Here is a 23,764-nt window from a genome sequence, read left to right as displayed (position 1 = left end):
CCTTTGAGGGAGCTGGTGAAATGCCTCACTGATGAGGAGTAACACCTGCTCCCCCCTTGATGATAACCTGTGACAGGTGTGTTGTCCTGAGGTGGTACTGAGTGGACAATACAGCTAGAGGAGAGAGAAATTAGGTTAGTGGGGATCACAGAACAGAGAGAGGAGGTGAGGGGAGCAGATCCCTGAGGTGAAGGTAGGAGATGAGGATCTCCAGGTGGTAAAAGGAGGGACCGTCAGTCATGAGGAGTACACTGAATGGCGTGCTGTATATTAGCAGCGAGCATGCGGCTGCCATGACGGCTGGGATGCAAACCATCATTCCTGAAAAATGAGGGTCTATCCCAGAAGAGGTTAAAGTTGTCAATAAATCCAAGATGCTGAGACTTGCAGGCAGACTGGAGCCAGGTATGAAGACTAAGGATTCTGCTGAAACGTCCTATACCTCTGCCTAGAGTGGGAATGGGGCCAGAAATAAAGACAGACTTGCCACAGGACTTTAAGAAGCTAAAAAGGGCATTAAAGTCCTTCTTAGTCAGTTCAGAGTGCTGGCGAGTGGTGTCACATGATCCCACGTGAACGATGACCCGGACAATGGAAGACGGAAGAGAGTCTAACAGACTCGGGAGTTTATCCAGAATTACTGGGACTGTGGCACCAGGGAAGCAGTGAGTAGCTGCATTGAAGAACCGGATGTGTCTGGTTATGGAGTCTCCAACAATTAAAGTGGTCGGAGAGAAGAGGGGCTGAGGAGAGCGTTCCGAGCTGGAGTCGTTGAAGTTGTGTCCATGTTCAGAGCGCACGCCGTGCATCTGAGACGAGCGCCGAGCTGTAGCCGCGGCTACAGACACGGGAGAGGGGGGGCGATGAGGAGCAGCCGGCTCCACCGACTCAGAGCTCGGGAGTCCTCCGGAGCGTCTGAGCACGGCCTCCTTCAGGATCCTCCGGCGAGCAGACCTTGTCGAAGTCCGTGAGTGTTGCGCCAGCCGAGTGCTGGTGGCGTTCCGGGCCGGGCAGTCGTTACAGTCGGCGGGCGTCGATGCTGGTTGGAGTTCAAGATCTGCGGGAGCCGGGGCCGAAACTCCGTCAGCTGGGTGGTTCGGGGCGTCGGAGGTCAAGGCCGCGTAGCGGTTGGAAATGTTTATCTGGAGACTTGAAGGATCCTGGTCCCGGTTCCTCTTCTTCCCAAGCGTCACAACTTCGGCCCACGACGGCTGATGGTTCGGAGTCGAGCAGAGGGAAGGTCGCGGACAGCTGGAGGGATCCCACGGAGCCGTATCCTGGAGGGCCGTGGTGAGTGAGAAAATCCGCTTGGACTGCTCCGAGGCCACATCGACGACGCTGGTCAACAAGGACTCCTTCTGTCGAAGTTCATCAGACAGGCGACGGATGTCTTCCTTCAGGGCAGCGATCTTCCTTTAGGCTCTCAGAAGCAGCACGTTGTCCTCTCTGGGCGAAGTTGGTGCTGGAACAGCGGCCGCCATGTTGAGCTCAGACAAGAGAAATGTTTGTTAGTTGTGAAATAACCACGAAAAGGTGTAAAATAACCAGTTTGAAAACACCGTTTAAAAGTAGATCGAGTTTATATGGATATATGAGAAAGTGAGAAATACAACGAGAGTAGTACAAAGAGATTAACAAAGTTTAGAGCAGAGGAGTTACGAACCCAAGTTTCGCGTGCGTCTGATCAGTACAATTCCAAGATGGCGTACAATTTACTGTCTCCTCTCAATATGGATGAAACTGGTGTTTCCACGGTCCCTAAACCAAACAAAGTGGTAGCCAGGAGAGGCTACAAGCAGGTGGGATCTTTGACCTCTGCTGAGAGGGGAACCCTGGTCACTGTGTCCTGTGCTGTCTCTGCCACTGGGAACAGTATACCTGCCTTCTTCATTTTCCCGCGAGTCAACTTTTTTGACCATTTTCTAACTTCTGCTCCCACAGGAAGTGTGGGGGGGCAAATCCAAGTGGGTAGATGAAGGAGGATCATCTTGTGGTGCACACAAAGTGCAGCACAGAAAGACCAGGTCTCCTGCTGCTGGACAACCACAGCTACCACCTGTCTGTCGATGGGCTTAATTATGCTAAAGAGTGTGGGATTGTGATGCTATCATTCCCCCCTCACTGCTCTCACCGCCTGCATCCCCTGGATGTAGCTGTCTGTGGCCCATTTAAGAAGCACATCAACACTGCCTCATCTGCCTGGATGTTCAATAATCCAGGAAAAACAATGACCATTCACAAAATACCCAGAATTGTAGCTGCAGCCTTCCCTCTTGCTGTAAACATGGTTAACATTCAGGCAGGCTTCAGGGCAAGTGGAATATATCCCCTCAATAGGGAGGTGTTCCCTCAGTTATTTGCTCCTGCCTTTGTGACTGACCGTCCAAATACTGACCCCAGCCCAGCTGCCGATGCATTGGTGCTAAATGACAAACAGAACAGAGCACCTACAACCCCCCAATCACAGGATACTACCACTACTGTCCATTCATCAGACCTTTCCACCAGCTCTGGACACAGAGTAACTACTCCAGAGGAGTTGAGGCCATTTCCAAAGGCTGGACCCAGGAACAAGACCCGAAAATGAAAAACCCTGACAAGTTCCATACTCTCAGATACCCCAGTGAAAGAGAGGATTGAGGCAGAGAAGACTCAGAATTCACTCAGCAGAGAATGAAAAAGACCCTCTTCTGTCACAGTGAAAAGAAAAAGAGTAAGACATCAACAAAGACAAGCAAGAAAAGGAAAGAGCAGAAGACGGAGTCATCCTCAGATGAAGAAGAATGTTTCTGCTTGGTGTGTGTGGAGCTCTTCTCAAACAGCCGCCCCAGGGAGAAATGGTTTCAGTGCATCATGTGCAAACAGTGGGCACACAAGGACTACAGCCCTGGACTGTCGGTCTATATCTGTCAGAACTGTGACTCTGGGTCCGGTAGTGACTGACAAGATAAATTAAATATTATCATTGTATTGTTGTTGTCTGTTTTTATTTCTAGTCTTATATATTGGTTAAAAAAACACTTTCAGGAAAGAGTTTTTCCTGCGTACGTTCTTATGTGATATTAGGCTTTTGCATTTAATAAAAGTTTAATTTCTTAATTACATTTTCTGATTGTGTAATTTTTCTATTTTTTGCATTAAAATACACAGGGACAACCAACGCTACAACGGGGATGGTTGTTACAAATGCACATGATGTATTTGAAAGCCAGTATGTTTTGAACAGAATAAGGTTATGGAAAGTAAAGACACTCTATTCTTATTCTTTATCCTTTCATAATACAGTGAAAGTTCATATTTTAGGGCGACGGTTTTTGAGGAATCTGTAAAAAAATAAAAAGTGTGACAACCAACCCCGGTCTCCCCTACTGTCCAACCACAATTTCCCAGAGGGAATCAATAAAGTATTCATTATTATCATTAGTAATAAAATAATCACCAAATCATTTATTAATATAATTAAGAATTGCAGACCTGCCAACCTGTGCACACTTTTAATAACAGGTACAGATTTTAGTATCAAAGTCCACTAGTTCTCATTTGTTTGAGTGAGATCAGCTTCAACAACAGTAGAAACTGTAGATCTGTAGTAGAAACTGATGAAACGTGCACTTTTGGTGCCACCTCATTAGTTTACAGTACATAGCTGAGGAAAAGTAGCAGAATCCTGTTTTACTCACTTTCTAAAACCTCAGTGGTTCATGTCAGTTAACATGTTGTTACAGAAGATCTGTGGAATAACAACCCACTTGTGTCTTTTTAAACATCATCTCTGCTGTTATTTCAGATCATGTTGATGCTAAACTGAGTTTCATGTAGACAAAGAGTAAATATGTTTCAGTCTGAAGCTGGTTGATGATTAATTAATAAAAATATGTCTTAAAGAACTGTATCACTGATCTGCTTCATATGTTTCCTGTGTTTTTTCTTTTTATTCAGAGATTAAAGTTAAACCTGGAGTTGACATCACTCTTCAATGTCAGGGAGCCAGAGATGCTGATATCCTGATGATAAAGTGGATCAGACCAGACCTGAAGTCTGAGGGTTATGTCTACTACATGAGAGGGAAGCACATCAATGAAGAACAGCATGAATCTTATCGAGGTCGAGTGGAGCTGAAAGATCCAGAGATGAAGGACGGAGACGTTTCTGTGATTCTGAAGAACGTCAACATCAATGATACTGGAACATATGAGTGTTATGTTGGATATGGAGAAAAAACTGAGCTCATCAACACCATCAACCTGAGAGTTGAACCAGGTGAGTTAGTGTGTGTGTGTGTGTGTGTGTGTGTGTGTGTGTGTGTGTGTGTGTGTGTGTGTGGATCAGAGTTGAAGCTGCTTCCTGGTTGTTGATGTGAGAGTGAAACATCACAGATCAGATGTTGGTGTTGATGAGACTTTGTAGAAAACAGCTGGTATGAGTGATGGGATCAAAGTGCAGTAGATAATGTCTGACAGGAGTTTGAAGAGGAAATGGATTCTGTTGTGTTCTTCACTCATCACCTACCTGACACCTGCTGACTCACTGCTGCTTCTCATCTGCAGGTACCAACAAGGGTGGAGGAAACACTACACTAATTAGTGTAGTGATACCTGTTGTACTTGTTTTGTTGCTTGTTGTTGGTATTGTTGGATTTTTGTTCTATAAAAAACAAAGAGGATCCACAGACCAGTCTTCATACCAACAACCTCCTGAACAAAGAACTGAACTTCAAACAGTCCAAACTGACTCTGCTGCTGAATCTTCTTCTCCTGCTCCTTTTAAACAACAATGATAAAACAGAGACTTTGTTGAAAACTAAAACTATAAAGTCTATCAAATATTTGGGACTCTGTTAAAATGTGGAGAACAGAAGTGACAGTTTGGTCTTTTTCACCAAACTCCATCCAGAGATGTAAAGTGGTCAAACTGCTGCTTCTGTGACTGGTAAAGTAAAAATGAAAACTGAACTCTGTTCCACATGTTTTTAGTTTGTCTTCAGTTTCTGTCTAATCCAACTCAAACCTCCTCGTTGACTCACAGCACAGAGCTGCAGACAGTTTGTTGAAGCAGAGACAGTTTCTCCAGAGGTCCCACGGATTCAGGACACTGAAGAAAACCTGGTTTATTGTGTTTCTCTGGGACCATTCAGGTAGAAAGAGTTCAATGTTGAAACCACTGATCAGATATGAGTCCTGTTGTTGTTCACTGGGAGAATTCAACAAACACTGAGTTGAACTGTGTCTCCTCCATCCTCCACTGTTTCACTTCCTCATTAATACCTGATATCCTAATCTACTCAGAGCAGAGCAGGAATTTTACTAATGGACATTAGGAGAAGATACAAATCCTGGTTTATTAAAGTGTTAATTTATTAAAGTGTTTATAGTTTTATATCAGTTAATTAATCAACTCAGCTTGATTGATTTAATGTGAATACGCATATTCTACTGCATGTTTTCTACTGTATTGAATGTAGTTTTACCACTGTTCAAACATTGTCTTTTCATTAATGTGGATTTACTCATCATCTGGTTCCATATTAATATGTCAGATGATTTGAAAAAAAAAAGATCCTATTTCTTGAATGTGTCTTTCTGTTGGAGGTTATTTAAAATAAAAACTGTTTTTACTTCCAAATGAGCAGCTTAAATATTTGATCAACATTTTATCGCTGAGTCAGTACAACAGTCGGTGAGAATACTCACAGTACTGCATCCTCACAGTATTTTTACTCATCTCTCTGTGTACGTGACTTTTAGTTTCCTGATTCCTCAGAACATCTTGACGTGTTGCTGTAGTTTGAAGTATTTAAATAAAGCAGAAATGTTGTTTTACACTGATAAACACGAGACAAAGAACTGAGACAGTTTAGGAGGAAAGTTTTTATTCATCAGTGACAAATCTTGTGATCTTTAGTTTCATGACCTTTGACCTTTATAAACACGTGTCTCTGTGTGTGGATATAAAAGATTTAAAGAAACGAGAAGTTTTCATTTACTTCTCAGAACAGTTTAATTTGAGGAAGTTTCAGTTTAACTCAGAAAGAGACATAAACCACATTTAGTTCTGACAGTTTTATTTCCTTTTCTTTTAATCAGGCTTCTTCAGCCTCAGTGTCTGTGGATTTTGGGGGTTCAGTCTCTTGTACAGAGACATTTGACATGTGTCTAAGAGGAGCTGTGTCTTAAACTACCGGCCCTGAGTTGATGGGCGACCACTTCACCAACTGCATCACTAACTTTAAGGACAACAGCTGTTATCTGAGTGAGGAGCTGTGTTTGACCCTGTTGCTATTGATGACACGTTGTTTTAAACGCTGTGATTGGTTGATCATTAAATGTATTGTAATGATCTGAGTGAAGTGGCTGCTTGGACTTTATGATTTGTGCTGTGAGTGTGAGAACTGATGGTTCTGTTAACTTTTAGGTTTAAGTGGTTCAGTTAGTGTTGAGACTGTGTTTGGACTGGTTGGTTGATATCGACTGTGGTGTCGTTGGTGGGATTAAGAACAAGTTTAGAGTTTAGTTCGTCCCCATGATGGAGGTTCCTGAAGGATTCAGTGCAGGGGTCTCAAACTCAATTAACCTGGGGGTCGCGGGAAGCAGAGTCTGGGTGAGGCTGGACCACATCAGGTTGTTCAAGAAAAGTTTTGTAGAAAATAAAAAATATATTTTTATTTTTAATACTAAATAAATAAAAACGTAAAAAAAAGAAAATAAAATAAATCAGTAATAAATAAAAAAATAGTAATAATGAAAATAATAATAAATAGATTCCTCTAGTCAGTGATTATATGTGGTTTCTTCAGTCTTCTATATCGGCTGTATTCAGATTCAAATGTCTGTATTAACAGTTCTTTAACCTTCTTCTGAACATTAATTGAACACTGAAGAACATCAACTGTTCTTCTTCTCTTATCTACTCTTTTCTGCTACAGACCTGGCAGCTCTTCCTCTTCCATAGTCGAGCCACATTTGTCTTGAGGGAGGAAGCAGCTGAGACCCTCAGTATGGTTTAAAGAGGATCATCGGTAAGTCTGGACCTGTACTTGGACTTATTAAAGTTCAGCTCAGGGAAGCTGAGGGTCAGTTCTCATTGAAACTGCAAATAGCACGATGGAAATAAAAACAATGACCCACAAATAACAGTACGACCTTATAAATGGTCCGGGTTACCGGGGACTGTAATTGTTGATTGACAGGTGTCTCTATGTGACTGCAGACTACATTATGCTGCAGTGAGTTACTTACTTTTCTTTTAACCCGCTGTGAACGCATCACTTTAACTTATAATGTCCCGCTGGGCAGAAACTTTTTTTTGAAGTGTTGTGAACGCAGCACTGGGACCCCTGATTTAGTGGATCCCAGTCAGTGCTGTGACTTAAATTAATATTAATTTAATTAAATTTCTGTCCTTCCACTGATTTGTTCTCCTCTCTACTCCCAACAATTTTCCACCTTAGCTCTTTTAAGGTCTAAGATGTTTTGTCAATCACATCTTTACTAGTTTTAACTTTAAAGGAAAATATTAGAAAACATCATTATTCTAAGAATTTGTAAATTATTTTATCACTAGAAGCCACTTTCATCCTTAAAAAGCTTCATGAATACAACTCGATGAGTGATGGGATCAAAGTTCAGGAGATAATCAGGTTGTTGAGAGCAGGATGCTGAACAAGCTGTTGAACATCATGGAGAATGTTTGTATGTACTGGTAGTTCTGGTAAAGATGATGTTAAACTGAACCAGTGCTGTGATGTTGATGTAGGAGTGACTGTTGGGGGTGGGCATCAGTATGTAGGATTCCTTTTTAACCACTGGGTGTCGTCCTTGTTCCTTGTTACCTGGTCACATGTCACCTCTGTTTATTTGAGGATGAAGCTCTCTCTATGTTTAACAGAGTTCTGTTACTGTATTAGAAATGCTGAAGCTACATCTGATGGTTAATTAAGAACTATATGCTGTATGTCCATTGGTACATTGTCTCTTTAGTTACACATGTGTTACTGGAGTTCATTTATTTGACACCTTTGTTATTTAACTCCAGACTTGTTGTAATACTGTGAACTGCTCCAATAAATCCCACTGGTTCACCTCCAGTTAAAGAGGAAGTGACGTCTCAGCCTCCCTCTGGATCCTGACAGATACACCATCCTGGTTGTTGTTAAGATCCTCTGACTATTCAGCCCTGATTTTCCTTTAGAACATTTGTCCTTCGAGCCGGATGCAGTATTACATATTCTACTACTATTACAGTATACATTAATGCACTTAAACATCTGTTTAACACCTGTTTTATTAATATTATTATTAATAGTATTATTATATATTATTCATTACATGTTTGTGTTAGTACTCAAACAGTTTCCCTTCTATTACAGCTACACTTCACACTCACCAGGAAGTCTGTGACTACAAAGAAGTACTCTGAGTTCTCCACAGGAGGCGGCGTTTCTCCAATGGTGGTGAGTGTCAGCGTGGACCAGTACATACTGTAGGCGTACTTCCTCACCAGACGACCCAACTCTGGATCTGATGGGTCGGGAGAAACGAACATGTCGGCACCAAAACCTGGAGAAGACACGGTGTTAGAGTCTTTGGTAAAGTAGCCATCAACCAAAGAACTAGAGTCAGGATTCAGACCTCACCGATGGCCTTAGAGAAGGAGTAGTAGAGGCAGGCGTTCCAGTGGATGATGATGACGATGTACATGACGAGGTTGGAGATGCGGATATTGTATGAATTAATCATTTGATATGTGTGTGTGTGTGTTTGGAAGTGTGTGGTCAGCGAGGTAGATGAGATCACAGATCAAGGACCAAATAGTCGGTCTGAAGCTCTTCGAAACACGCCCTGAAACACAGGAAGACATACAGAAGATAAGAAATTATCAAAAGAACAAGAGTTACTGGAAAGAAGAGCATGTGTTTGGTACCTGGCTATGATCAGGGTCCAGTTGTACATCACAGGTACGGTGATAACAAACAGCCAGTAGTAGTAGGTGTTACCTGCTGGATCGATCACTGTGATCTCCTTTGGACTGGACACAAAGAAAATAAATATTAAAACATACTTTTAATTGTCTCTATTAATGATTCTACTCATTGTGGTTCATTAGTCGTTGTACAGTCCCTCTGAGTTATAAATATCTGTATTTGGTTCAATAAATCAAACCTACGCCTCCTCTTTGGCTTTCTTCTCTTTCTCTTTCTCCTCTTTCTCCTTCTGTTTCCTCTCTCTCTTCTCCTTCTTCTCCTTCCTAGATGAGAAGAAAATAAAAATAGTTTAAAATGAAATAAAATAGGATGAGCTGAATTTAAAATGTCTGTCAGAATTAAAACTAATTAAAAGGTCACAGTAAAAGAACATAAAGAACATTGGTTGATTAGTTTTTAGTGTGTTGGGCGACGGCTGCACAATGAAACATGGATGTTTGTGGCAGTAATTGTTGTATTACTGTTTTTATTGGATCGTAGAAGAATCCTAAAGATAAAACTTACTCCTTCTTCTCTTTTCTCTCTTTCTTCTCTTTCTTCTTTTTCTTTTTCTCGTCCCTGCAGCATGAAACAGATCAGAGAGATCAGCTGTGTCCATAAACACTTAGATTAAACTGTATCTTTTGAATGTGTGGGTCTTACTCCTCCTCGTTGTTGTTGTTGTTGTTGACATTGAACAAAACTCCTGGTCCTGCTCTTTGTGCAGCTCTGAGACAAACAAGAAATATTCAATTCTTATTAATCAACTTAGAAGCAGAACTGGCAACCACAGCAGCTCCTGGTCTACCATACAGTGTGGTCTCACCTGTCCCCCTCCCTGACTGAACCTGGCTCCTCCTCCATGTCTTGTAGAACGATGGTGGGTGGTGTTAACCTGGACGTGGAGGGAGGGGCTAATGGAGCTACTTTATCCATGGAGGTGCTGTTCCCCTGACTTTCTGTTACAGAGAGAAACATGAAACTACAACAACTCCAGTTTAATCTGGTGTCATCTACCAAAGAGGTTTTATTATTTTTAGTTGGAACCATGAAAGGTAACATTGAACAACGATAAACACAGTTTAGCTTTAATAGTATTTTCAGACCAACTAAGAATCAAGGCTGTCATCACTGTCATCACTGTCATCACTGTTTTCACTGTTCTGTTATCACTGTTATCACTGTTATCACTGTTCTGTTATCACTGTTATCACCATCACACATCTTCATAGAGCCACATAAAGTTTTGACTATATTTACAAATCTTCCAGAAACTTCTCCATTATCTCTTTACTCATCTGTCAGGTGATAACCTGTTGCCCTCGGTTACTAGGCCTGTATCCGCCAGCTGTGCTTCAATCTCATCGCCATGGAAACAGAAGAGCAACACCCCCACACACAGACTGATATTTCTGACCTCTATAAATCCTTTTAATGTTAAGTTTCCAGAGATAAAATGAGAGAAAAGGAAGTGAAGACCCAGCAGGACGTCTCCTCTGTCACCCTGACAGGGATAAAGGGATTAGAGGAGGACGGATGATACGTATGTCTCACATACACCTGCACTCAGAGGTGAATGAAGGAAATGACTGCACACTTAATAATGCATAATAATATTCATAATTATTTTATGTCTTTATACTTTAAGTTAGGATGAGCAAGTGATGAGAAACTAGATCAAACAGAATAGAAATGATGGAAACCCACAGAGAAGACAGAGGACAGACTAGAGACCACACAGAAGAAGAAGTGGGAACAGAATAAACATGAGGTAGGAAGGAAACAAGGAAGGAAATAAGGAAGGAAATAAGGAAGGATTAATGACCTAGAGAAATAACACAGATGACAGGAGCAGAAAGAAAGTAACTGTGAGAGAGGAAGAGACAGTGAAAGGTGTGGAGGGGCAGATTAGTGGTGCTGGTTTTCCTCTGATCCTCCTGAGTCAGCAGTTCAACACTAATAACACACAGACACACATTCAAGCTGCTGAGTTTAACAGGCTTACTGGGAATTAGGCTTCAGTCAGTGTAAGTGTGTGCATGTGTACTGGTATATGTTAGAAGAACCAGTTTACTCTTCTGGGATTGTCTGGTTCTCAAACAGACTTAGATTAAGGTTCAGGTTAGAATCATTCATTTAATTTTTACTCCATAATCAACTTTGTTCTTATAAATAAATAAATAAATAGTGGTAGATTAGTGGATCTGGGTGTTAATGTCTGGGTCAGTATGTGTTTTTACATTATAGCAACAATACTAAGAAGGAGAACAGACAACGTGAAGACTGAATCTACAGAGCTCTGGTCGTCACGTCACCATCCCTCTTTATGCTGCTATATTTGTAGGAACTGCACCTGAGACGTTCAGTACTGAAGTATTTCCTGTGAAGTTTCTCACCTCTGCAGCGTCCACGCTGTTTATGATCTTACAGTTCTTTTGCTTGTGTTGTTGATCAGATACAAACAAAGCAACAGCTCTAAAACAAATTAATAAAACAAACAAAAATAACAGATAAATGTGAATGTTAAATAATTCCCACATGTGATTAATGAACTTTTTAGAATCTTGAATCTCATAAGTTGATTCTTCAGATGATGCTAAGTTCATCCTGTCACTGTATTCTGTTTGGTGGAAGATGTTCATACATGGCCTCGAACAACATATTGGCTCAGTGCTGATGGTTTATCTGTGAGATATTAACATAAAACTAAATGTGTTCTCTCCTGTCAAAGGCTTAGAAGGAAGTTTCACACCTACATACTCAAATAAAAAAGAGGAAGGAAGTAAAACTAACTGCTCTGACCAAACGTGTTGATGATCTCACATCACCAAGTGTAACAATGGACCAAACAGCTCTTCAGTGGCTGCTCTGTGAGTACAACATGTGTTATTTTGTTTTTTATTATTGTCAGATTTGTTGGTGATCGCAGGATCACACAGTTTGTCAAGAAATTTGACAAGAAAAGCAAACAAATCAAAATCTGGGCTTTAAAATGTAAACTAGATGTTAAATAATTTGTAATCTGACGGTGTGGATCACGATAAAGATCAACAGTGAAAAAATGTCATTAAGCAGCTTTAAAAACTAACTTTGATCTCTACTTCTTTCCATTTGCAGTAAGTTAGATAATTATCTTGCTAATATGCTAGTTAACTAGCTAACTGGGTAACTATGATGCAACACATTCAGTTTAATTTAGCCACAGAGCGATGCTGCTTCAGTATTTAAGTAATATTCAACTTACAAAAAGTGTTTTCATATTTATTTATTATAATAATCATCCATTATAATTCTGATGAAGTACTGATCATCAACAAGAAATCAAAATAATTAATAATAATACAAAACCTGCTGATCAGGCAGAAAGTGCTGAAATTCTCTGATCTCTTGTCAACTTCAAAAAGTCTCCAGCTGTTTGTGCAGAGCTGTGTTTGACTCTGATTCATGATGATTACACTGAAATAACCAGTAGAAAAGTGTGTTTCCAGTTATTTACCATGAATTCATTTCTAATTCACACTCCCATAATATTATTTATTTATTTATTTCTTCCTTAGTCGTGATCTCACTGCTGTGCTGCACAACAAACCAAGGTCAGTAAACTTCTCTTCTGATTCTGTAAAGATGTTTAAATATCAAGTTGCTGATTTTAACCAGCAGCTCCTTAACTTACACTTGTACAGTGTTTTTGATAAATGGATGAAGGTGATTGAAGCTAACACCCGTTCAGATTGAGTCTGTGTTGAAGAACGACCATATTTACACAGAAACTGATTTTACTTTTGTGAGTTCTTTAACTCCTGGAGTCACAGACTTCTCCAAAACCACCTTTCATCAACTGCATATTAATGAACAGATTAATTAACCTACAACATCATCTATTAGTGTAACAATGACTCTATTGAAACATGAATACTGCTGAGTGATTAGTGAGCTGTCCACAACTATTCAATTCAATTTTATTTGTAGAGCGCTTTTTACAATTTACATTGTCACAAAGCAGCTTTACACAACCAAAGAACAGTACACGAACAGTGAATGTGTATGAATCATAACAATCAGACAAGCCGAGGGCGATGGTGGCAAGAAAAACTCCCTGAGAAGGCAACAGGAAGAAACCTTGAGAGGAACCAGACTCAACAGGGAACCCATCCTCATATGGGTGATTACATGCTGTGTAGGCAGCAGGCAGTCCAGTATAACAGTTAATGTCTTTAAGTTAATGTGGAGTCCAGTTAGTTAATTGCAGGCAGACTTGTTCCATTCCTTGACTATCGAGCGTTGAGTCGAGACCTCCGAGAAACAGCTTCCGACGTCCGCCGAGGCCAAGACCGACTTCATAGTAGCTTGTGACCAATCCAGTCTCCAAACGCATCCCAAAGGGCAAACGGTGGATCCAGGCAACAAGATCTCCAGCCAGAAGTTGGGCATCAGGACGAGTCAGACAGGTCCAGAGGGCAAAGGGTGGAATGACGTGTAGCTCGACAGAGAGACAGGAAGAGGGAAATAGAAAGGTAGAGAAAGAGAGAGAAGAGGAGAGATTGCAGTTATTTGTATTCACAGTCAGATAAAGTTTGAGGTGAATGTATATTTAGTGGAGTGCAGGACTCTGGCAGGACTAATTATGACAGCCTAACTAAAAGGGTGGGTTCAGAAGGAAACACAGACATGAGGGCGCACTGGGATGTAGAGCAACCGAACACTTCACCATCAACAAACCTGAGTGATCAGTGAGAGTTGGGAAGACAGCATCTAAACATACCAGTTCACCATAATGCTCTACGTCCATGAGTCCTTCCCAGATCTATTTACTCAAATGCTTGATTAAATAAATAGGTTTTCAGCCTAGACTTAAACACTGAGACTGTGTCTGAGTCCCGAACACTATTTGGAAGACTATTCCATAACTTTGGGGCTTTGTAAGAAAAAGCTCTGCCCCCAGCTGTAGTTTTTAGGATACGAGGCACTGACAGGCAGCCAGCATCCTTTGATCGAAGTAGGCGTGGTGGATCATAAGACACTAGCAGTTCACTTAGATAATGCGGCGCAAGACCATTTAATGCTTTAAATGTCAGAAGTAGTATTTTAAAATCAATGCGAAATTTCATGGGGAGCCAATGAAGTGTCAATAAGATAGGGTGATGTGCTCGTATCTTCTGGTTCTAGTGAGGACTCTCGCTGCTGCATTCTGAACTAACTGAAGCTTGTTTATGCACCTGGTTGAACAGCCAGACAGTAAGGCATTACAGTAGTCCAACCTAGAGGTGATGAAAGCATGGACTCATTTTTCTGCGTTAATATTTCTGAGGTGAAAGAAAGCTGTCCTGGTGACATTATCTACATGAGCTTCAAATGAAAGATTGGAATCTAGAATCACACTAAGGTCTTTTACTGTTGCACTAGATGTAACAGAAAGGCCATCCAGAGTTACGGCGTGATCTAAAATCTTGCTTCTAGCTGCAGATGATCCTATAACTAGTACTTCTGTCTTATCAGGATTTAGCAGAAGGAAGTTAATTAGCATCCAGTCTCGTATATCCTTTACACATTGCTCAACTTTATTAAGCTGTTTGATCTCATCTGGTTTTGATGAAACATATAACTGTGTGTCGTCAGCATAACAATGAAAGTTAATACCATTTTGCTTTGTTCTGTCATCACTGTTATCACTGTTATCACTGTCATCACTGTTTTCACTATTATCACTGTTTGAGATAAAGGGGAGGTTTGATATCGGCCTGTAATTGGACAGCTGACAGGGGTCGAGATCAGGTTTCTTGATTAGCGGTTTAATAACTGCTAATTTAAAAGACTTTGGGACATACCCACAGCTGAGTGAGGAATTTATGATTGTCAGCAGGGGTTCTATTATTTCTGGCACTATCTGTTTTAGAAAGTATGTCGTATAGGGTCTAATGTACAAGTTGATGAATCTCTGTCAACTAAATTTAATGGTTTTAAAGCTTGAAATTTATGCCTTACATTTATACTTTTGATATTGAAAAATAATTTAGAATTTAGTTTGGCGCCAATCTCCAGCAATTAATGCTTTGTCTTCAGAAAAAACTAGGTTAGAGAGGAAATCTGCAAATTCACAAAGAAATTCAGAGTAGGGCCCTGGAGGTCTGTAAATGATAATTAGCTGGATCGGCTGAGCAGACTTTATATTTGTATCTATACTTGTTATGTTAGTATAGAGACATTCAAAAGCTGTGCCGGTCCCAAGCCCGGATAAATAGAGAGGGTTGCGTCAGGATGGGCAACCGGCGTAAAAATTGCCAAAATAACCATGCGAATCATCAAAAAGACTTTCATACCGGATCGGTCGAGGTCCGGGTTAACAACGACCGCCACCGATGCTGTTAACCTACAGGGTGCCGGTGGAAATTTGACTACTGTTGGTCGAAGAAAGAGGGGAGGCAGAAGGGTTCGTGGTCAGAGAGAGAAGGGAATAGGCAGGAGCATAGGTTTGAGAATAGGGACTCTTAACGTTGGCACGATGACAGGGAAAGGCAGAGAGCTGGCAGACATGATGGAGAGAAGGAAGGTAGATGTTCTGTGTGTGCAGGAGACAAGGTGGAAGGGCAGCAAGGCACGTAGTATTGGAGGAGGATACAAACTGTTCTACCATGGTGTGGATAGGAAGAGAAACGGGGTAGGAGTGATCTTGAAGGGGGAGTTTGTGAACAATGTTCTAGAGGTGAAAATAGCCTAAAGCTAGAAATTGAAGGGGTGATGGTGAATGTAGTCAGTGGGTATGCGCCACAGGTTGGCTGTGAGTTAGAAGAGAAGGAGAGATTCTGGAGTGAGTTTGATGAGGTCATAGAGAGTATCCCCAGAGCAGAGAGAGTTGTTGTTGGAGCAGACTTCAATGGGCATGTTGGTGAGGGCAACAGAGGTGATGAGGAGGTGATGGGCAGGTTTGGTGTGAAGGAAAGGAATCTGGAAGGAAAGATGGTGGTGGACTTTGCTAAGAGGATGGAAATGGCTGTAGTCAACACTTACTTCCAGAAGAGAGAGGAACAGGTCAGGATGAGCTTCCAGATGACTGGGAAACTACAGCAGAGACTATCAGGGAAACGGGGAGGAAGGTTCTAGGTGTGTCATCTGGAAAGAGGAAAGAAGGTAAAGACACTTGGTGGTGGAATGAGGAAGTACAGGAATGTGTCCAGAGGAAGAGGTTAGCTAAAAGGAAGTGGGATGTAGAAAGGACTGATGAAAGTAGACAAGAGTACAAGGTAGTGCAGCGTAGAGTGAAGAGGGAGGTGGCAAAGGCCAAACAGAAAGCTTATGATGAGCTGTATGACAGGTTAGACACAAAGGAAGGAGAGAAGGACTTGTACAGGCTAGCCAGACAGAGAGATAGAGATGGGAAGGATGTGCAACAGGTAAGGGTGATTAAGGACAGAGATGGAAAGGTACTAACAACCCAGGAGAGTGTGCAGAAAAGATGGAAGGAGTATTTTGAGGAGCTGATGAATGAGGAAAATGACAGGGAAAGAAGGGAGGAAGATGTGGATGTTTTGGAGCAGGAAGTAGCAGAGATTGGAAAGAATGAGGTGAGGAAGACTCTGAAAAGGATGAAGAGTGGAAAGGGTGTTGGTCCTGATGACATACCTGTGTCAGCTACGAACTGCCCGGCGGCAACAAACAAGGCTGGAGAGCCCCGGGCGGACTGCCCGGCGGCGACGAACTGCCCGGCGGCGACGAACTGCCCGGCGGCGACGAACTGCCCGGCGGCGACGAACTGCCCGGCGGCGACGAACAAGGCTGGAGAGCCCCGGGCGGACTGCCCGGCGGCGACCAACTGCCCGGCGGCGACCAACTGCCCGGCGGCGACCAACTGCCCGGCGGCGACGAACAAGGCTGGAGAGCCCCGAGCGGACTGCCCGGCGGCGATGAACAAGGCTGGAGAGCCCCGAGCGGACTGCCCGGCGGCGATGAACAAGGCTGGAGAGTCCCGGGCGGACTGCCCGGCCAGCTGGAGCTCAGGGGCCAGGACAGGACCACAGTTCTCAGGGGCCCCCCAAGGAGACAGGAGCAGAGTGGTGGTGTCCTTATTCTCATCCCACCACATCTCCTGTGGTGACCAACAAAGTTTGAACTGAAGAGACGGCGGCGACGACCTCTGCGTCGACCCGTCCGGAGACTAACAAGAGCAGCGGGAGCTGCGGGACCAACAAGAACAGCGGGAGCTGCGGGACCAACAAGAACAGCGGGAGCTGCGGGACCAACAAGAACAGCGGGAGCTGCGGGACCAACAAGAACAGCGGGAGCTGCACAACCAACTAAAACAGCATGGGTAGCTGCGGGACTAACGAAAGCAGCTTTAGCTGCAGAACCAACTAAAGCAGCATCGGGGGCTGCGGGACTAACTAAAGCAGCATCGGGGGCTGCGGGACTAACTAAAGCAGCATCGGGGGCTGCGGGGCTAACTAAAGCAGCATCGGGGGCTGCGGGACTAACAAAAGCAGCATCGGGGGCTGCGGGACTAACAAAAGCAGCATCGGGGGCTGCGGGACTAACAAAAGCAGCATCGGGGGCTGCGGGACTAACAAAAGCAGCGTTAGCTGCATAACTAACAGAAGCAGCATCAGCTGCATAACTAACAAAAGCAGCATTAGCTGCAATAACCGGATCTACGGATGTTGCTGACCTTGAAACCCGGGGAGCCTTCCGCCTCCGACGTCGACAATGGCGCTTGCTGTGAAACCCCATCCACAAAGCCAAGCGGGTTCCCTCGTACAGCGAATACTGGGTGTCGCTAATTACAGGAGGCTGGCTGAACGAACAGCCGCTACGGAGATCAAACGCTGGGGCTGACTGGGCCTTAAGCTTCTCATATATGGAGCGAGCCTTCTCTGGGCTCAAAGCAACGGGGGTCAGAGGGTCAGGTGAGGTGAGAGCAGTACCGTAACAGTCCAGGTAATCCTCATTCGAACTATCACTACCACAAACAAAATGGGAGCAGGGAAGAAAAATTGAGCGACCAGTGGTGGAACGAGGTAGTTCGCAAACTGGCTGGTTTGTTCTGTTACGAACAGGGACTGACGGGGCGAACGAGTAAGAACAAATGATATATTTATTAACAAAAAGGGCAGGGGACACAGGGAACTAACAAACACCAACAAAGTATCAAAAGAAAAAGACCCGAACACACGGTGCTACAAAGTACAAACAAAACCCTAGCCAAACGCTGTGGGAACACAGGCAGAAACGCAAACTAAAACTCTACCGACAACATACAAAGTGCCAACAAAAAAACCACGCACTAATGCGGACATGAAACTAACAAACTAAATGTACAAAGTGACAAACCAAAATCACTGCGCAAGGCAGGCAAACAGGAACAAACATACAAAACTAACAGGCAAAGTATCAACTAAAAATGCTGCATAAACGCAGACCAAACAAATCAAACCTACAAACCAAAAACAGACAGGTGCCTTATGGACAAACGAACAAACAAACAGACTGACCAGAGAAATGGAGGAGTAGTGTGCAGCATGAATGAATAAGCAGAAGTGACAAACCAGCCCCGAACTGAGGACTGAGGGGTGCTTTTAAAACAGAGGGATGCACAGGTGAATTGAGTCTGTAATTAGTCCGGTGTGGAGAGTGGAGGCAGTCCATACAGGGGTGTGGCAGGAGAGTGAGACTGAACAAAACAAATCCAAACCAAACCAAAAGACCGGGCCAGAGGGAGGAACTGTAACATTAAGTACTTAGGGTCAACAGTTCAGTGTGATGGGGAGTGTGGAGAAGAGGTGAAGAGGAGAGTGCAGGCAGGTTGGAGCGGGTGGAGGAAAGTGTCAGGAGTGTTGTGTGACAGAAGACTGTCAGCAAGACTCAAAGGAAAGGTGGACAAGACAGTGGTGAGACCAGCTCTGCTCTATGGGTTAGAGACGGTAGCAGTGAGAAAGAGACAAGAGGCTGAGATGGAGGTAGCAGAGATGAAGATGTTGAGGTTCTCCTTAGGAGTGACCAGGTTAGACAGAATAAGGAACGAGTACATCAGAGAGACGGCTCATGTTGCCTGTGTTAGCAACAAAGTCAGAGAGGCCAGACTGAGATGGTTTGGACATGTTCAGAGGAGGGATAGTGAGTATATTGGTAGAAGGATGTTGGAGATGGAGCTGCCAGGCAGGAGGACAAGAGGACGACCAAAGAGGAGATATATGGATGTCTTAACAGAGGACATGAGGTTGGCTAGTGTTAGGGTAGAAGATGTTCATGATAGAGTGAGGTGGAAAAGGATGATTCGCTGTAGCGACCCCTGATGGGAAAAGATAGATAGATAGATAGATACTTTATTGATCCCCAAATTTTGGTGTTGCAGCCATTACACAGAAAACATTTGAACATTGAGTAACATAATCTACACAACAATACAACAATTCTTATCAGCTTATTCAGTTTCTTAGTGTCGCTGGCTCTGATGCTGCTGCCCCACCAGATGACAGCAAAGAATATCACACTGGCTACAACAGACTGGTAGAAGATCTGCAGCATCTTGTTGCACACATTAAAGGACCTGAGCTTCCTCTGGAAGTAGAGTCTACTCTGTCCCTTCCTGTATACAGCCTCTGTGTTGAACTTCCAGTCCAGTCTGTTGTCCAGGTGAACTCCCAGGTATCTGTACCTCTCCACCACCTCCACCTTCTCACCCAGAATGGACACAGTGTCAAAGCCAGTTTTCTTCCTCCTGAAGTCCACAACCATCTCCTTGGTCTTGCTTACATTCAAGGTGAGATGGTTGTTCCCACACCACTTCACAAAGCTGTCCACCAGACCTCTGTACTCGGTCTCCTCCCCACCGCTAATACACCAGTCATCTGAGAACTTCTGCAGATGGCAGGACTCAGTGTTGTACTGAAAGTCTGAGGTGTACAGGGTGAAGAGGAAAGGTGAGAGGACAGTCCCCTGGGGTGCTCCTATGCTGCTGACCACCCGCTCAGACTCACGTCCCGGCAGTCGTACAAACTGTGGTCTGTCTGTCAGGTAGTCAGTGATCCAGGAGGTTGTGGAGGAGTCTACCTGCATCTTCAGGAGCTTCTCTCTCAGCAGGACAGGCTGGATGGTGTTAAAGTCACTAGAGAAATCAAAGAACGTGATCCTCACAGTGCTGTTAGCCTTGTCCAGGTGTGAGAGAGCTCGCTGAAGCAGGTAGACAATAGCATCATCTACTCCAACCTGGGGACGATAGGCGAACTGCAGTGGGTCTAGTGATGTCTCGACCTGAGGTCTCAAATGAGTCAGAACCAGTCTCTCCAGGACCTTCATGATGTGTGAGGTGAGGGAGACTGGTAGAATCCCAGAGAGCTGCTCAGAACAGGACTTCAGGACTCTGGGGCTGACACCATCAGGTCCTGCTGCCTCTTCACCTGGCTGCTGGTCACTGACAGATGGGTAGGGGAGGTGGGTATGGTAGAGGAAGGAGACAGGGATGACCCTCACCCTCAGCTCTCTCTGCACAGACTTCACCTGGTCCTTGTCTCCCTCCAAAAAGGCCTTCTTCTTCCTGTTCAGCAGCTCCTTTAAGTTGCTGGTGATCCAGGGCTTGTTGTTAGAGAAGCACCTCACTGTCCTGGTTGGGATGATGTTGTCCACACAGAAGTTAATGTACTCTGTGACGCTGTCTGTCATGGAATTGATGTCGTCTCCATGTTGGTCACAGAAAACATTCCAGTCTGTGGCTTCAAAGCATCCCTGCAGAGTCTCAATAGCTTCCTGAGACCACTTCCTTACAGTTCTCGTGGTCAGTGTCTGCTTTTCAACAATAAGAGTGTAGACAGGTGTGAGGAGCACCAGGTTGTGGTCAGATCTGCCCAAGGGAGGGAGAGCAGTGGAGGTGTATGCATCCTTAATGTTTGCATACAGTAAATCTAAGGTCTTATTGTCTCTGGTGGAGCAGTTGACAAACTGGGAAAAAGTGGGAAGAGTTGTGTCCAGAGACGTGTGATTGAAGTCTCCTGTTATTATTATGAAGGAGTTTGGATGCTGGTTCTGTAAGTTAGCAGTGACTGAGTTAATGACGTCACACGCTACTTCAGGAGCGGCTGACGGGGGAATGTAAGTGATGATGACAATAACACAGCTAAACTCCCTCTGTAGATAATAAGGACGCAGACTTACAGCTAACAGTTCAATGTCCAGGCTACAGAGACGCTCCTTTACAGTAACATGTCCGGGCTTACACCACCTGTTACTGCTCCTCCTACAGTCTCTGTCCACCCACACAGTCCTGAAGCCGCTGATGGTGCAGTTGGAGTCCGGAATCTGTTCCTGCAGCCAGGTCTCAGTAAAACACATGACGCTGCACTCACGATATTCCCGCTGGCTTGAAGTCAGCGCACCGAGCTCGTCCATCTTATTCACCAGGGACCTCACATTTCCCGTGACCACAGAAGGTAGAGAAGGTTTAAACCTTCTCTTCCAGTCTTTCTTTTTTAGTCCAGCTCTGCATCCCCAGCGCCTTCTCCTTAGCTCCACGGGGATCAGAGGCCTTTCTCCTGGTGAGTGTTGGGAGAGCGCGATCAGCTGATCTCTGGTGTAAACAATGCGTCCGCTCCTGGTCGCGTCCATTGTTATTCCCTATCAGTACATAAAGTGTTTGAAAAGTCGCGAAAAATGGGTAAAAAATCATAAGTAAGGCCATATTCCAACGTGAAGTAAGTTGTTTCGAAGGAGAGTTAAAAGAGAAAAGTAAGGAAGGAAATAAAAACGCCCAAAATAACTACAAAATCTAACAGGAGCTACTGCAACAGGCAGCCACCTGAGGCGGCGCCAGGTACTTGTCTAGAGCCGAAAGGGAAGAGAGAACTTCAGATCAGAGGTGCTGGCTGCAGAATCAGTGTGCTCTGAATTTGAAGTCACTATGTTAATTAGATTATTAGAACAGACTTTCTGGGTTTTTCTGACTTTTTGTTTAGCTCGAGGAACAGACACAGTCTCAATACGTTGAACCCTGAGTGACGACTCTGTGCAGCTAGCAGACAGTTGGTTTAGCCTGTTTGCCTGCTCCCTGGCCTGGACTCTGGGTAGTCAGCAACTAGCTAGGCCTGATCTTAGACTATGAGCTATACTACAAGAAATGAGAGCAGCACCTTTCCGAGTGGGATGGACACCGTCCCGCCCTAACAGGCCAGGTTTGCCCTCAAAGGTACTCCAATTATCTATGAAGCCCACGTTGTTTTCGGAGCACCACCTGGACATCCAGCGGTTCAGCGACCATAACCTGCTGTAGGTTATGTCACCTCGTCTCATTGGGAGGGGGCCAGAGAAGATTACACCTTCGGACATCATCTTCACTAATTTAAACACCTCTTTAAAGTTATTCTTGGTAACCTCAGACTGACGAAGGCGTATATCGTTAGCACTTTTCTGTGTAGTTAATAAAATACTTAATACTTACTTAACATATTTGTTTAATCTACATTCTCTGATGTAACTTAGGAACAGCTTTTAATTTCAGATTCCAAATTTGACAGAAATATGCAGCTCTCAACAAAGTTCAGGAAAAGAAGACAGAAATATTAATTAACTTCATTCTTGATATAATGTAATGTGGAAATGTAACTCCAATAACTAGTTGGTGCTTCAAAGCTAATTTGTGAAATTTCTGCATGAATCTTTCTCCAGCTCGTCTGACTGTGAGTCCCAACAGATCTCAGCTGTTTGAAGATGAGTCTGTGTCTCTGAGCTGTGAGGAGGACGACAGCTCTGCTGGATGGACACTGAGGAGGAACACAACCAGAGACACCAGGACTCAGTGTGGAGATGGTTGGGGAAGAACAGCTGGTTCTTCTTGTAAAATCAGCTTCATCAACCCATGGGACAGTGGAGTTTACTGGTGTGAGTCCAGAGAGGGATCAACCAGTAGCATCATCAACATCACTGTCTCTGGTAAGATCAGACTGTGGAGTTAGTGTTGATGAGTCTGTGTGGAAATGGATGAAATGCTGTAGTTTGTCTCTGTGTTGAGGTGGATCAGTGATCCTGCAGAGTCCTGTCCTCCCTGTGATGGAGGGACATGATGTCACTCTGCACTGTCAAACAAAGAGCCCTCCCTCCAAGCTCCCAGCTGATTTCTATAAAGATGGCTCCCTCATCAGGACTGAGCCTACAGGTCACATGACCATCCACCATGTTACCAAGTCTGATGAAGGCCTCTACAAGTGTCACATCAGCAGTCATGGAGAGTCTCCACCCAGCTGGATCTCTGTCACAGGTCAGGAGGGTGGAGAAAACTTAAACTTAAATTCTCTGTTTTGATATTAATAAGGTCTCCAGTCATTATTCATAACGTGACAATAATTTCATATTTTAATTGTTTCATTTTAGAGAAAACAACTACAACATCTCATCCAACTCCCACTTCTACCTCTACTGCCTACGTACCTTCTCCTTCTCCTCCTCCTCCTCTCCTCGTCACAGTGTCTGTTACATGTTCTGTTGTCTTTGTTCTGCTTCTACTGATTTTACTGATTCTACTGGTGAGACGATGTGTTAAGAAGAAATCTAAAGGTGAGATACAGACTTTATACAGTTAGATTGATTCTGTTTAACATACGTCCTCCCATGTTACAGTATTCTCTTAATTACATTTTACTGTTTCCTTCAAATTTACAAAAAACTACAAGTTGAGTTGGTTTCCATTTAAATAGAAAGATTGTTATAAAACAAATTATATTGTGGTTGATGTTGGTTTGTTCCAGCTGGTGAAGTAAAAGTTAAAGAAGATGACATCACATACAGTGAAGTCAAAATATTAAATAAAAACAGTCACCAACAACAGCCAATCAG

General features: G+C 43.6%; 1 protein-coding gene and 1 pseudogene across 1 annotated transcript; one reads left to right on the top strand and one right to left on the bottom strand.

The window, feature by feature from the left end:
• Positions 1-9,904, bottom strand: part of LOC113168364 — an 80,290-nt pseudogene extending 70,386 nt beyond the window's left edge.
• Positions 9,905-11,798: 1,894 nt separating this feature from the next.
• Positions 11,799-23,233, top strand: LOC113168691 (Fc receptor-like protein 5). Its single transcript, XM_033326743.1, has 4 exons — positions 11,799-11,829; positions 12,517-12,552; positions 22,601-22,864; positions 22,944-23,233. Exons 1-4 carry the CDS (start codon positions 11,799-11,801, stop codon positions 23,231-23,233), a joined length of 621 nt encoding a protein of 206 aa, XP_033182634.1.
• The last annotated feature ends 531 nt before the right edge of the window (positions 23,234-23,764 follow it).

This window comes from Anabas testudineus, chromosome 18, assembly GCF_900324465.2.
Source record: "Anabas testudineus chromosome 18, fAnaTes1.2, whole genome shotgun sequence".
Classification (NCBI taxonomy): Eukaryota; Metazoa; Chordata; class Actinopteri; order Anabantiformes; family Anabantidae; genus Anabas; species Anabas testudineus.
The sequence above is the reverse complement of the archived record's forward strand: the minus strand, read 5'-3'. Positions and strand labels throughout refer to the sequence as shown.

Excerpts from the sequence above, each read along its gene's own strand:
- LOC113168691 (XM_033326743.1), top strand. The coding sequence starts at position 11,799 with ATGGACCAAACAGCTCTTCAGTGGCTGCTCT. Across the intron at positions 12,553-22,600 it reads GTGCTGCACAACAAACCAAG|CTCGTCTGACTGTGAGTCCC; the intron begins GTCAGTAAACTT and ends ATCTTTCTCCAG. Across the intron at positions 22,865-22,943 it reads CATCAACATCACTGTCTCTG|GTGGATCAGTGATCCTGCAG; the intron begins GTAAGATCAGAC and ends CTCTGTGTTGAG.